This window comes from Musa acuminata, chromosome BXJ1-5 (assembly GCF_036884655.1).
Source record: "Musa acuminata AAA Group cultivar baxijiao chromosome BXJ1-5, Cavendish_Baxijiao_AAA, whole genome shotgun sequence".
Classification (NCBI taxonomy): Eukaryota; Viridiplantae; Streptophyta; class Magnoliopsida; order Zingiberales; family Musaceae; genus Musa; species Musa acuminata.
The window spans coordinates 9,335,801-9,350,696 of record NC_088331.1 but is presented as its reverse complement, the minus strand read 5'-3'; the positions used below and the strand labels follow the sequence as shown (position 1 = coordinate 9,350,696).

General features: G+C 38.7%; 2 protein-coding genes across 2 annotated transcripts; both read right to left on the bottom strand.

Annotated features, from left to right (window-relative positions):
* Positions 1–11: 11 nt before the first annotated feature.
* On the bottom strand, positions 12–3,767 carry LOC135673677 (probable leucine-rich repeat receptor-like protein kinase At1g35710). The gene is made up of 2 exons (XM_065182823.1): positions 625–3,767; positions 12–510 (listed from the first exon to the last, which is right to left on the bottom strand). Exons 1-2 carry the CDS (start codon positions 3,614–3,616, stop codon positions 224–226), a joined length of 3,279 nt encoding a protein of 1,092 aa, XP_065038895.1. The 5' UTR covers positions 3,617–3,767; the 3' UTR covers positions 12–223.
* Positions 3,768–4,311: 544 nt separating this feature from the next.
* Positions 4,312–6,212, bottom strand: LOC103974229 (MDIS1-interacting receptor like kinase 2-like). Its single transcript, XM_009388999.3, has 2 exons — positions 4,815–6,212; positions 4,312–4,673 (listed from the first exon to the last, which is right to left on the bottom strand). The coding sequence occupies exons 1-2, from the start codon at positions 6,004–6,006 to the stop codon at positions 4,312–4,314; spliced, it is 1,554 nt and encodes a 517-aa protein (XP_009387274.3). The 5' UTR covers positions 6,007–6,212.
* Between the last annotated feature and the right edge of the window lie 8,684 nt (positions 6,213–14,896).

The window sequence follows — 14,896 nt, the reverse complement described above, 5'->3', positions numbered from 1 at the left end:
ACATCGATTATCGATTCATATAGTTATTTTGCAGATAATGCTATGCTATTATTGTCTGAAAAAAATGAAGATACGACATGACAAGAAGAGCAGAGCATTACAAGGTGTTTGGTGAATCCAACGTTGTGATAGATGAGCAGAGCATTGAATTGCTCTGCTTCCAGATCTTTGCGGTTGTATATACACGTTGCTATATTAGCTATGGACAAACATTCGCAGCCAATTATTTGATGGCACACAACTCATTGGATACGTGCTGCATCGTTGGACGACACACCGGATTGCTATGCAAGCACCGGAGTGAAATCTTGACCACCGTAGAGACTGCGCCTGAAACTTCAGCCGGAGGAAGTGGAAGACGAGGGTCGAGCATCTCTCTCATCACGCTACCTTCATCATGACAGCTAGAGATGAGATCGCTCGGATGTCTCCCCAATAGCACCTCAAGCGTGACGACTCCAAAGCTATATACATCGCATTTCTCGTTCACCCTCGTCGAATAAGCAAGTTCTACGAGGAGAAGAAATGGAAATATGTCATCATACTATATATCATGCCTGCAAATTCTACCATCAACATGGATAAAATGGTGATGCTGCCGAGAAGTACCCGATGGCGAATTACCTGGTGCCATGTATCCTCGTGTACCTGCAAGCGTGCTCCAATTTGAAGCCGCAGGGTTCAGGGTTCTGGCTATTCCAAAGTCCGATAGGCAAGCCTTGAAGTCTGAATCGAGAAGGATGTTGTTGCTTGTTAAGTCTCGGTGCACGATGGGAGGAACAAGAGCATGGTGCAAATAAGACAGAGCACACGCCACATGCTTGATGATACTGACCCTCTTGACCCAATCTAACTCAGTTGCATCTTCCTGTAGTATATCTGCCAAGTTTCCTCTGCCCATGTATTCGCACACAAGAAATTTGTGCCGAGGAGTGGAGCAGAAGCCGAAGAGCTTCACGATATTTCGATGCCGGACTTGAGTCAGCGCTTGTACTTCGTTCTGGAAATGCTGCCATGATATTTCGGTATCTGGCTGCTGTAGTTTCTTCACTGCTACTACTTCTCCGGTTGACAGTGTAGCTCTGTAAACACTCCCACATCCTCCCTTGCCAATGCAGTACTTATCATCGAAGTTTTCGGTTGCCTTTATGATCTCGTCGTACGCATCTCCCCCATCAAAATTCCATATGGAGAACGCACTTCCACCCGTTTGACTTGTAGCATTTGCTATTTGCTTCCTTCTTTTCATCAGCCGTGCTGCGAATCCAACAAAGAGGAAGAAGAGAAGTAAGGCTCCGAGGACAGCCATACCGGACAAAAGAATCACGTTGGGAGCCTCTCTAGCTGGGGACGAACTGCATGAAGGCCGACCAGCAACGACATCGCACAAGCCCCTGTTTCCAGTGAACCACTCCATTGGAGCCCTTCGGAAAAGTTGGCCATCGGGGATAGGACCTTCAAGTTCATTGTGAGATACGTCCAAGGCTGACAAGCTTGCCATGTTGATTAAAGAAGGTGGGATACGGCCTGCCAAATTATTGTGGGAAAGGTTGAGGATCTGCAGCAGTGTCAGCTGGCCTAATTGAGATGGAATATGGCCACCAAAGGAGTTTTGACTCAGATCTAGCAGTTCCTGAAGGTCTACCAGCTGACCGAATTCGTAAGGAATGCTTCCGCTCAAGCTATTGTTGCTCATATCTACTGATATTAGCAGTTTGCATCCGCCTATTTCTTCCGGAATCACCCCACTGAAGTTGTTGCCTGAAATATCCAGTCTCTTCAGCTTGAGTAGTTTTCCGATTTCCGATGGAAGCTCTCCTGATAGCTGGTTGCTGCTTATGTTCAGCTCTATAAGAGAGATCAAGTTGCATAAGTTCTTGGGAAGCTCGCCAACTAAATGGTTTGAAGAAAGGTCCAGCGCTCCCAGCCGAGTTGATTGCCCAATCTCAGAAGGAATTGTTCCATTTAATCTGTTGTTGGATATTCTTAAGCTCGTCAAGTTTGAACAACTTCCCCATTCCGGTGAAAGCATTCCAGATAACCTGTTGTAGCTCAAGTCAATATATCTCATATTAGGATAGACTCCAAAGTGATCGAAGAGGTCTCCGGTGAGGTTGTTCCTGTCCAATCGAACACGCACTAGGCTTGAACAGTTTCTCAAACTCTCTGGTATCGGCCCGTGGAACTTGTTATAGGCTGCGGTGAAATGCTGAAGCTTTCCTCCTCTGCATACATCTGGTGGCAGATGCCCAGAGAGGTCATTGTATGCTAGTTTCAGAGAAACCAAGCTCGTAAGGTTTGGGACCGATCCGGAGAGACTATTATTGATCACTGATAGTTCTTCTAGACTTCGATTTGCAAAAGATGGTGGGATGCAGCCGGAGATTTGGTTATTGCTGAGGTCTAATAGTATCAGAGAGGTCATGTTAGCTAAAGTAGAAGGGATGGGACCGGAGAGTTCATTATAAGACAGGATCAGGTTCCTTAGTCTAGCTAGATTTCCCAGGGTGGAAGGGATGAAACCAGTCAATAGATTATGTGATAGATCTATGTCTCTCAGCTCGACAAGATTGCCTAATTCAGCAGGAATCGTGCCAGAGATGTGATTGTTGAAGAGATAAAGTGTGCTAAGCTTCGAAAGATTTCTTAGGGAGAGGGGGATGGAACCCAGTAAACTATTATGAGCAAGTACTAGATTTGTCATCTGGACAAGATTCCCTACTTCATGAGGAATGGACCCAGAGAGGTGATTACCCCAAAGATTCAACTTGATAAGCCTAGTCAAGTTACCCAAACTGGCAGGAATTGAAGCCGTGAGAGTATTATTGGAGATGCTCAAGACAAGAAGGTTTTGGAGATTTGCCAGCGTTGGAGGAGCGGATCCATATAAATGATTCAGAGAGAGATCCAACAAGGAGAGTTGAGTCAAATTTCCCAGGCTTTGAGGAATAGATCCCGTGAGAAAGTTGGCCGAGAGATCCAACTCTTGGAGATTCTGGAGATCCCCTATTTCTTCAGGAATGCTTCCTGAGAAGCCATTTCCAGACAGGATGAGGAAGACGAGGCTTGTCATGTTGCCTAACGAAAGAGGGATGGAGCCACTAATCTTATTTCCACTGAGATTTAAGGATCTCAGCTTTGTGAGAGAACTGATCCTGGCTGGGATCGTCCCCGTGATGTCGTTTCCTTGGACATCAAAAGAGATGAGCTGAGAGAGAGTGGCGATGGTGGGAGGGATCTGCCCGCTGAGCCTGTTGAACGTGAGATTGACGCCGGTCAGTGATGGCAAGCCGGAGAAGTTGAGAGTGTGGAGTGGCCCATCCAAACCCATGCTCGGCAGGTTCACTTCGGTGATCTCCCTGTGACGCCGGAGGCTGCAGGTTATGCCACTCCAGCTGCATGGGCTGGTGCTGAGGTTCCAAGATCGGAGTGATTGTTGGCTTCGGAGGCTGGCTTTCCATTGGAGGAGCACTCGACCTTGCGATGCAAGCGAAGTCGATGCCGGCTTCGGATAAACTGAGAAGACAATCAAGAGAAGAAGAAGGCCGGGGAGAGATTTCTGGGTGAAGAAAGATTCCATTGCTCGAGACGCTAACTCTGTCACGCTCCTCTTCATCTCTAATGTCGAACGATGAAACGAATTAATAATGCATATTCTTTTCACTTATCCTTTTCTCTCTGACGAGATGATCAGTTTATATTTGTGGTAAACGGGGAGTTGGTAGTTTCCAACAGCAGCGGAGTCTCGAGCCACTGAATCAGACAACCATCGCATTCAATTGCATTGCATCATACGAACGCTATTCTTCCTTCCTATTGCTTTAAATATTACTCTAAGCAGCATAGCAATCCCATATGCTAAGCCGTGAGAATAGGAAGCTCAGTGCTCTGATTCGTGGAAATGGTGTAGGAGATTTCATTTGATAGTGTTTAATGGATGCATGAGCTATTGATTACGCAACGAAATCACTAAAGCACACAACACATACAAATCTGCGAATGAATTCCTACTCATCGGTCGGCCCTCTGTCATGGTGGGCAGGCACATATCAGAAACCAATCATCCCTCAGCCTTCATTTAATTGCCTTCACAAATTCTCAAGAAACATATAGTACAAGAAATTCAAACTTTTCAAGCGTCCAAGATTTACATAACAAGGCAAAGATTACCAACCAAGTCGAATATAATCTTAGAAAATAGATCGATTGCCAACCGATGCTTTTATTAAACACGCTGCAGAATGAAACCACTAATAAAGAAAACCACACGGAAAACTTCAATGCATCGGGGCACAGAGGAGTGCATATAGATCATATCTCCACGCTCATCAAGTCAGAAAACTTCAATGCATCAATAGATCGGAGGCTTGGTGGGGGTGTTCTGACCACGCATAACTTCTCGGAGACCTGTTTCATTGTCGGGCGTGATTCAGGGTGGTTGTCCACGCTACGAAGAGCCAAGCTCAAAACTGCAACTACTTCATCCGCAACTTGACCCTCCGGAACGGGTAGACGTCGGTCTAATACATCTTTCACAAAGCTATCGTCGATCGGTGAAGACAACAGAATGAAAATGAGCACTTCTCCATACTCTCCCATCAGTAACTCCAGCGTCACCACTCCGAAACTGTACACGTCGCATTGGGTGGTCACTCTCATTGTATATGCAAGCTCTGCAGACAGCAAGAGCCAATGATCAAACCGCCAATCCATAGAGATCTCCTCCAAGATATAATTTGAAGATGTTCTCAATTGCAGGTATTCTTAATTTGCACAAACTCCGAGATCTGAGAGAGAGAGACAGAGAGACTTACCTGGTGCTAAGTAACCCCGTGTGCCTGCAAGCATGGTCCAATTTGATGAATCTGGCTTCAGTAGTCGAGCAATTCCAAAGTCGGAAACACAAGCCTTGAATTCTGAATCAAGTAGGATGTTGTTGCTGGTAATATCTCGATGAACGATAGGCGGTGTGCAGTCATGATGCATGTAGAACAGAGCACGAGCAACATCCTTCACGATGCTCAACCTCTTCACCCAGTCCAATTCAGCTGCAGTCTCGCTTCGGAGGACAGATCCCAGACTTCCTCTCTCCATGTACTCGTACACCAGATATTTGCGTCGGGGAGAGGAGCAGAACCCGTAAAGCTTGACGATATTGCGATGTCGAATTTGAGTAAGAGTTTGTATCTCAGTTTGAAAGGGTTGCTCGTCGCATGTACCTTCAGTGTCTGGTAGGTGAATCTTCTTCACCGAGAGCAGTTCCCCACTTGCTAACTCTGCTATGTAGACACTGCCGTATGCACCGCTTCCGATACAGTACTTGGCATCGAAATCTTCGGTGGCTTCGATGATGTCCTTGTATACGTCTCTTCCAACAAAATTCAATATACAGAATGCACCTTCTTTGATGTGATTATTATCAACAGGTACTGTATCTTTTTCTCTCTTGCGGAATGCTCCAATGAATATAAACAAGAGAAGGAAGAAGACCACAGAAGCAATGATGGCTACTATAACATTTTTGTGACGCTTGCTTCGGTCGTCTGTTGTTGGAGTACCGAGTGAAACACATGGAGGCAATCCTCGAACAACTCCACACAGATCATTGTTATGGGCAAACCACTCTGCCGGGGCTCTTCGGAAAGCTGGGCTATCAGGAACAGGGCCGTCCAGTTCATTGTAGGATACATCTACGGTAGACAAGCTCGTCATATACGTTAGCGAAGATGGAAGATGACCCGACAAGTAATTATGCGATAGATTCAGGCTTTGCAGCACCACCAATTTGCTGAGTTGGGATGGAACCTCCCCTGTTAGTGAGTTGTGGCTGATGTCAAAGGTGTCTTGAAGGTACACCAGATTACCAATGGCCAAAGGAATGGTTCCACTGAAGTTGTTGTTGTTAAGCTTCAACAATCGGAGTTTCATGCAGTTGCCTAATTGATCTGGGATTCTTCCTGCCAAGTTGTTGGATGAGAGATCAAGCAGTTCAAGATTGGACAGCATTCCAAACTCCAGAGGGACATGGCCGACGAGTTGGTTGTTGCCCAAGCTCAGATTGTAGAGAAGGGTTAAGCTGCCGAAGCTCTTTGGGATCTCTCCTTGTAGGTAGTTGGAAGAGAGGTCCAGCTCTCCCAGTTTCGTCAACTGTCCAAACTCGGTGGGTATGACTCCGGTGATGTTGTTATTGTTGGAATTAAACTTGTTCAAATGTCGAGGTTCATTGCATCAAGAGGGAGATTAATTACATGAAGAAGAAAAAATGGATTAAAAGTTTATAGAAGAATAAGTCAAATTGGTTATTGATTCTTGAAAGGGTTTCTTGAAAGAGAATGATTCATCTTAAATACAATTAATATAATGTATCTTTGGGGACTATATAAACCCCATATGTTGGGTCATGAGAGAAAGAGAGTTTCTGAAATTGTAAAAATATCTTTCTTGAGAGAAATATAGAAGATTGAAAGTTTGTCATACTCTTCCTCTATTTGATATCTCTATCCTCTCTTCCTATCAACATCAACAGTTATTTGAGATTCTGAGGAGCATCAGATTGTGCCATTTTGCCCAGTCTGTTGAGAGTGTACCGGAGAATAGATTGAAGCTCAAATCCTTATAAGAAAGATGGGGATACACTCGGAGACATTGAGATACATCTCCGGTGAGATGGTTGTGTTCAAGACGAACCCTTTCTAGTGTCGTACAGTTTTTCAAGGTCATGAGAATGGGACCTTGGAAGTTGCTCATGTAAAGAGTGAGGTACTTTAGAGCTCCACCTTTGCATATGTTTGGGGGTACATAACCGACGAAGCTATTATTTCCTAATTGGAGATAAGTCAGTCCAGTGAAGTTGTTGATCTCCATAGGCAAAGGTCCAGACAACTGATTATCGAATACACTTAGATATTTGGGTTTGGTCATGTTTCCTTATAGAGGAAGGGAAGAAGGGATGGGACCTGACAATAGGTTTTTGAAGAGTAACAGATAAGTAACTTCAATTAGATTCCCAATCTCAAGAGGAATAAAATCAGATAATTGATTATCCTAAAGATAAATGATCTTTAATTTGGTCATATTTCCTATAGAGGAAGGGATGAGACCTGACAATAGATTTTTGAAGAGGAACAGATCAATAGCTTCAATTAGATTCCCAATCTTAAGAGGAATAAAGCCAGACAATTGATTATCCCAAAGGTGAATTATCTTTAATTTGGTCATGTTTCCTATAAAGGAAGGGATGTGACCAGTCAAAAGGTTCATTGAGAGTAAGAGATTAGAAACTTCAATTAGATTTCCAATCTTACGAAAATTAAAACCAGACAATTAATTATCCCAAAGGTCAAGACTCTTTAATCTGGTCATATTTCCTTATAAAAAAAGGAATTGAACTTGTTAATAGGTTTTCTGAGAAGTCGAGATCCGTAACCTCAATGAGGTTTCCAATCTCGAAAGGGATAGGACCTGAGAGCTGATTTTTGTATAGAGCTAAGAAGCGAAGCATTGTTACATTTTTTTAGACCGGAAGGGATTGAACCGGATAGGTTATTGACCCCAATATTCAGATACATCAACTCTTTAGGAATGACACCCACAAGCTTCTTATAGTCCAGGGTCCAAAGACACAAGATCGGTGAGGTTACCTAGAGATGGAGGTATAGTATCGACAATTTGATTTTATCTAAGACTCAAGAAATGTATATCTTTCATGGAGCCCATTCAATTGGGATTTTACTTATGAACTGATTGCTAGTGAGATCAAGAGATACGAGCTTAGAGAGAGCCGAGATGGTCTGAGGAATTGCCCCATCGAGTTGATTGTAGGAAAGATTGAGACGGAGGAGCGATCCCAAAGCCGAGAAATTAAGAGTAGCAAGTGGCCCTGCTAAGCCCATGCTCGGCAGGTGTATCTCGGTGATCGCCGAACGCCCTCTACCTGTGACGGGGTAATTGCATGCAACTCCGGTCCAATTGCATGGACTAGAATTGAGGTTCCAAGATCTCAAGGATTGATGACTCCTAAGAGTGGCTTTCTGGTGGAGCAACGCCCTCCCTTGGGATCCGAGTGAAGCTTTAACAAGAGGAGCATGGGGAAGCAAGAGAAAGGAAAAAAAAAATAACTCAAGTCAAGTACAAAAAATAACTCAACAAATCAAGTACAAAAACTTCTCTTTCTTACGGAGATTAAAAGATCACCTAATTTGTATACCTGAAAGTCAAGTCAAGTCAATCATATTAATTTATATATCTCAAGTCAAGTCAAGTCAAGTCAATCATAAAAAAATATGAATGAGATTGATAGGACAAGCCAAGATTTCAACGGACCAGTAAGAAATCATTATAATAGAAACATAATAAAAACTGATGCGGAAACAAAATAGCGTACCTCTAGTCATTACTGTCAAAAATTTCTGCAGAGGTTTCTTCTTGAACTTGGGCACTTCTCGACTCAGAACTCTCGTTTTAGATAGTATAGGAAAGTCTTTTTGCTTCAAAGAGACGATTGAACACAGGAACTAAAATCCTCATATATATAGATGTTCTCCCATCAAGAACATTTATTATCACCAATTCATAACATTCAAGAATTAATTTAAATTTATAATGTTTAGACCATAATGAAGAACTTTAATGATATTAAATATTTAATTTAATAATAACGGTTTCATGTATAAAGAATAAAAAACTGAAATCATTTAAATCATAATAAATGAAAAAAATTCATGATAATGAATTATGAATCTTAATGAGAATATTTATATTATTATTAAATTAGATATTTAATAACAATGGTTACATTCTCCCATTTGGTCCATACGTTTATCTTAATAATTTGAATTAATCTTTCTTGAACAACTTTCTTAAGAAATAAATACACGAATCATAGCGATAAGTCCTCTAAGAGCAAGTATTATCATCCATGTATCACGATGTATTTAGTTTCTTAATCTTAATGTGGCAATATTACTTAATGAATAAACTTTATGTTTATTCTTGGTCCAGTAACAATATATTTTCTCAAAATAATATGCACATGAATGAGAAAATTTCATAATATATAAGAGTTTCAATATCATTATAAAGTGGAACCAAGTCCTATTTTCTCTACATGATCCTTGAATTTCAAAGGTGGCATGCCTTTAGTCAAAGGATCAGCAATCATCAATTCAGTGCTAATATGCTGAATGATCACTTTCTTTTCTTTTACACGTTCTCTTATGGCTAAATACTTAATGTTGATATGTTTACTTCGACTTTCACTTTTATTGTTTTTAGCCATAAAGACAGCAGCTGAATTGTCACAGAAAATTCTTAATGACTTAAAAATAGAATCCATGATTCTAAGCCCAGAAATGAAACTCTTAATATATACACCATGTGAAGTAGCTTCAAAACAAGAGACAAACTCAGCTTCCATGGTAGAAGTAGCAGTCAAGGTCTGCTTAGCGCTTCTCCAAGAAATAGCTCCACCAGCCATCATAAAAATATATCCTGATGTTGATTTACAATAATCAACACAACCGACGAAGTCTGAATCTGAATAACCAATCACATCCAGATTATCTGTATGTCTATACATAAACATGTAATCTTTGATTCCTTGTAAATACCTCATCAATTTCTTTGCAGCTCTCTAGTGGTCTATACCTGGATTACTCTGATATCGACCTAGCATCTCCACAATAAATGCAATATCAGGTCTAGTACAAACCTGAGCATACATAAGGCTTCCTACGATAGAAGCATGTGTGATGTTTTTCATTTATTCCCTTTCAAAATTGTTCTTTGGGCATTGATTCAAATTGAACCTATCACCTTTCACAATGGGAGCAACACTTGGTGAACAATCCTTCATCCGAAATCTTTCTAAAAGTTTATGAATATAGGTTTCTTGTGATAGACCTAAAATGCCTCGATGTCTATCTCTATGGATCTTAATGCCAATGACATAAGATGCTTCACCCATATCCTTCATGTCAAAATTTTTAGAAAGGAATTGTTTCATCTCATGCAGCAAACCCTTATCGTTGGTTGCAAGCAAAATATCATATACGTATAAAATAAAGAAACATATTTTACTCCCACTAACCTTCTAGTATATGCATTAATCCATGAGATTTTCAACAAATCCGAATGAAGAAATCACTTCATGAAATTTAAAATACTATTAGCGGGAGGCTTGTTTTAAGCCGTATATAGACTTCCTAAACTTGCAAACCAAGTGTTCACCAACACTAGAGGAGAAACCTTTAGGTTGTTTTATATAAACCTCTTCCTCTAGATCTCCATTAAGAAATACCATTTCACTTTCATTTGTTGCAATTTAAGGTCAAAATGAGCAACTAATGCCAAAATTATACGTAGAGAATCTTTCTTAGATACACGAGAAAACGTCTCCGTATAATCGATTCCTTCTTTTTGAGTAAATCCCTTTGCAACAAGTCTTGCCTTGTACCTCTCAATGTTAAATAACGAATATTTCTTAGTTTTAAAGACCCATTTGCAACCAATAGCCTTTGCTTTATTAGGCAACTCTACAAGATCTCAGACTTCATTGCTCATCATGTAATTCATCTCTTCTTTCATGACATCATGCCACAAATTTGACTCTTTGCAACTCATGGCTTGTGAAAATATTTCAGGATCATTTCTGGCTCCAATATTATAATCAGATTTTTATAGATATACAACATAATCACAAGGAATTACTGATCTTTTATTTCTAGTAGATCTTCTTAATGTTGTACCAATGGTTCCTTGAGGAATTTATGGTTCAACTAGTTGTTCAGGAGCTTGTTGTAATTCCTGAACTACTTGATCTATTGGTTGTTCAGCACTAGTTTGTACTTGAGGGGTGCTATGAACTATAACCAATCTATCATTTGATGTGGAAGGTTGAAATTTTATATGATCATGTGCGGAGACTATGTTCTTGAAATGATCACTCCCACTAATCACATCATCCTCAAGAAATTTAGCGTTTCTTGATTCCATAATCCTAGTTGTGTGAGATGGACAATAGAATATATAACTTTTGGACTTTTCGACATATCCAATGAAATACCCATTAATAGTCCTCGGGTCCAGTTTCTTCTCTTGTGGATTATATATTCTGACTTCAGACGGACATCCCCAAATGCGTATATGTCGCAAACTTGGTTTCCAACCTTTCCATAATTCAAATGGTGTCTTTTGGACAGCATTGATTGGAACTCAGTTTAATATATACACAACCGTCTTTAGTGCTTCAGCCCACAAGAACTTAGGAAGATTGGAGTTGCTAAGCATACTCCGCACTATGTCTAATAATGTTTGGTTTCTTCTTTTCTGCAACACCATTATGGTCTGGAGAACCAGACATAGTGTATTGGGCAACAATCCCATGTTCTTGAAGAAACTTAGCAAAAGGACCAGGTACTTGTTCATTTTCAGTATATCTACCATAATATTCTCCACCCCTATCTGATCTCACAATTTTAATTTGCTTACAACGTTGGTTCTCAACTTCAGCCTTAAAGACTTTGAAGGCATCCAATGCTTCATTTTTGCTATGAAGCAAATATATATACATATATCGTGAGTAATCATCTATAAAGGAGATGAAGTATTTCTGACCATGTATGTCCATTTTTGGACAACATATATCACTATGAATTATATCTAATAAGTCTGAACTCATATTAGCACCCTTTTTGGACTTATTGGTTTGCTTTCCCTTAATATAGTCCACACAAGTCTTAAAATTAGTAAAATCAAGAGTACTAAGTACCCCATCTTTAACTAATCTCTTAATTCTCTCTATGGAGATATGTCCTAATCTCCGATGTCATAATATAGAGGAGTCCTAATTAATATTACACCTCTTAATGCTAGTGTGAACATGCATTGAACTTTGAGTATTATCATTTTGTAATAAAATACGGTAAAGACTATCGGACAAAATACTATTCCCAACACAATCAGATTTATGTAATAAACAAAATGATGTTTCTTTAAAATTAAAGGAATACCTAAATGGTACGAGTTTAGAAACATAAATTAAGTTTCGTGAGAAACTTGGTACATAAAAGGATCTTTCCAATTTTAAAACAAAATCACTACTTAAAGTTAAAATGCATGTTCCAATTGCCTCAACATGTGAGCCCATCTTATTTCCTGATAAGATGTTTTGCTCACTTCCCACTGGCTTCCTTAGGTTTTGCATACCCTGCAAAGAGTTTGCAATATGGATTGTTGATCCAGAGTCAATCCACCCGGTGTTAATATTAATATTGACCATATTAGATTCATAACATACATATGAGGTTGGTTTACCTTTCTTTTCAAGCCACTGTTGGAATTTCGTGCATTCCTTCTTATGTGTCACTTTCTTTTACAAAAGAAACACCTTGCTTCTTTCTTGATATCAGCTTGGGGTGATATTTTACCTTTTCCCTGCTGATGAGCTTTCTGATTGGCTTGATGTTTGTCAATTTTGTTCTTTCTGCGAGTGGTTACTACCAATGCACTCTCACCCAATTCCATCACTAGCCTCTCTTCTTCTTGAACACACATGGTCATTAATTTATTGATTGACTATTTGTCCGTATGTGTATTGTATGAAATTTTAAAAGAGCCATATTGAGGTGGAAGGGTGTTCAGAATATAGTGCACCAGGAAGGATTCTGACATATTAACCTCAAGTTTCTTAAGTTGAACCGCAATATCTCGTATTTGCATTATGTGCTCACGCACACTCTTTATGTTGGTGAGTCTAAGGAATGAGAATTTCATTATTAGGGTACTTGCTAGTGCCTTATTCGAAGTGACAAATTGTTCATCAATAGCTTTTAGTAAGTCTCGGATATTTTCATGCTGGTCAACAAAACCATGTATGCCAACAGTCATCTTAGTTTTGATAAACATCACGCTGAGCCGATTGGATCGCTCCCATCGCTCATATAACGTGATCTTAGTTGGAGTGCTGGTATTAGTGACTATAGGTGGTTCGTCTTTTTTTATAGCATAATCGATATCCATCCACCCTAAATAGAGGAGAACCCTCTCCTTCCATATCTTATAGTTATCACCATTAAGTTCGGGAATATCACATCGAATATCAGAAAAATTAACAGTTTGAGAAACTGCATAAAATCAAACATGCTTATGTCAAAATTTGAAGCTTAATAGACTAAATTACATGTTTTACTAATGTGAATCTCATGACATAAAAATATGAATCTCATGACATAAAAATTGCCCGTGGGCTAAATTCTTAATTCAAATATATTCATATGGTCTTTATGGTAAAACTATCAAATTATATTCCAATTCATAATCCCCATGGGTAAATTATGAAAATAATCTGATATTTTATCCTGATTAATTACATTAAATATAATAAAAGATCCTGGGATAATAATTATTAAATGAAATATAATCAATCACAATGTGTTGTCTAATTACTTATGTGATCCTTATTTTAACTTTATATATATAATTTTAATTAATTAAGGATGTTTGGCTAATTCTTAATTAATTAAGATTATATGGATCACTAGACATTTTAAATATAAAAAATTTACTCATAAGCATAATTTAATATAACTAAATATGCATACATAATATGAGCATTTTACCGACTAAAATGTTGAAAATGATATTTCCTCATGATTTTCAATAAAATATATCAAGAAGTTTCCAATAAGAAACCAGAATCAAATCATTTTCATGGCATAAAAATAAAAACTCTTTCGTATCAAGGTAGAGGTCAAAAGGCTCTGATACCAAATGTAAGAAATCACTGAAACCAACTTGTGTTTCTAAATCATTTTAATAGAAACACAATAAAAACTGATGCGGAAACAAAATAGCGTACCTCCAGCCATTACTGTCAAGAATTTCTACATAGGTTTCTTTTTGAACTTTGACACTTCTCGACTCAGAACTCTCGCTTTAGATGGTGTAGGAAAGTCTTTTTGCTTCAAAGAGATGATTGAGCCCAGGGACCAAAATCCTCATATATATAGATGTTCTCCTATCAAGAACATTTATTATCATCAATTCATAACGTTCAAGAATTAATTCAAATTTATAACGTTTGGTAAGAACTTTAATGATATTAAATATTTAATTTAATAATAACGATTTCATATATAAAGAATAAAAAACTAAAATTATTTAAATCATAATAAATAAAAAATCATGATAATGAATTATGAATCTTAACGAGAATAATTATATTATTATTAAATTAGATATTTATTAATAACAGTTACAGCCTTGCCATATGGCAGTGTAAACATGTCTGTATCATCTTTCTGAATAGGACCGGCGATAGACGATTTAAGTTGGGCCGGCCATACATTGCATTTCTCATCCACCCTCCTCAAAATAAGCAAGTTCTACAGCAAACAAAAACAAAGCGTCACTGAAGTGTTTGTTCGTTGATGACTTCACATAAGCCATCTGATAAACCTATATTGATTGGCTAGCTTTGATATAAGTATAAGAGAAAACTAGAACATCAGTATATATTATGTTGGATAGTTTTAGGAGAAAATATTATTGAAATCAATCCTGATTCGATTATACATGTGCAAGAATAATAAGGTGCTGTCAAGACAACGTTGGAGGTCTCGTGGAAGTGAGTATAGATATGCTTATATGCTATAATAATAATTTACATGAAAATCGAGATTGAGTGGATTTCTTGAGACTCATATTTAGATACCCAAGTTAGCCTTGATATGAGATGAAAATGGTAAAAAGTTGATTGACATTGATTCTTGTGCTGAACGTAGACTTTTATATAAACTAAAAATGAATAAAATATTTTAAAGAATATTCCCTGAGGCGACAATCCTTAACCATTTGGACTTATGTGCACGTGATTAAAACAAAGGGGCAAGCCTTGTCT

Coding starts and splice junctions, on each gene's coding strand:
- LOC135673677 (XM_065182823.1), bottom strand. CDS start 3,616: ATGAAGAGGAGCGTGACAGAGTTAGCGTCTCGAGCAATGGAATCTTTC. Junction 511..624: donor ACGAGGATACATGGCACCAG/GTAATTCGCCAT, acceptor TTCTCCTCGTAG/AACTTGCTTATTCGACGAGG.
- LOC103974229 (XM_009388999.3), bottom strand. CDS start 6,006: ATGCTGTCCAATCTTGAACTGCTTGATCTCTCATCCAACAACTTGGCA. Junction 4,674..4,814: donor ACGGGGTTACTTAGCACCAG/GTAAGTCTCTCT, acceptor TGCTGTCTGCAG/AGCTTGCATATACAATGAGA.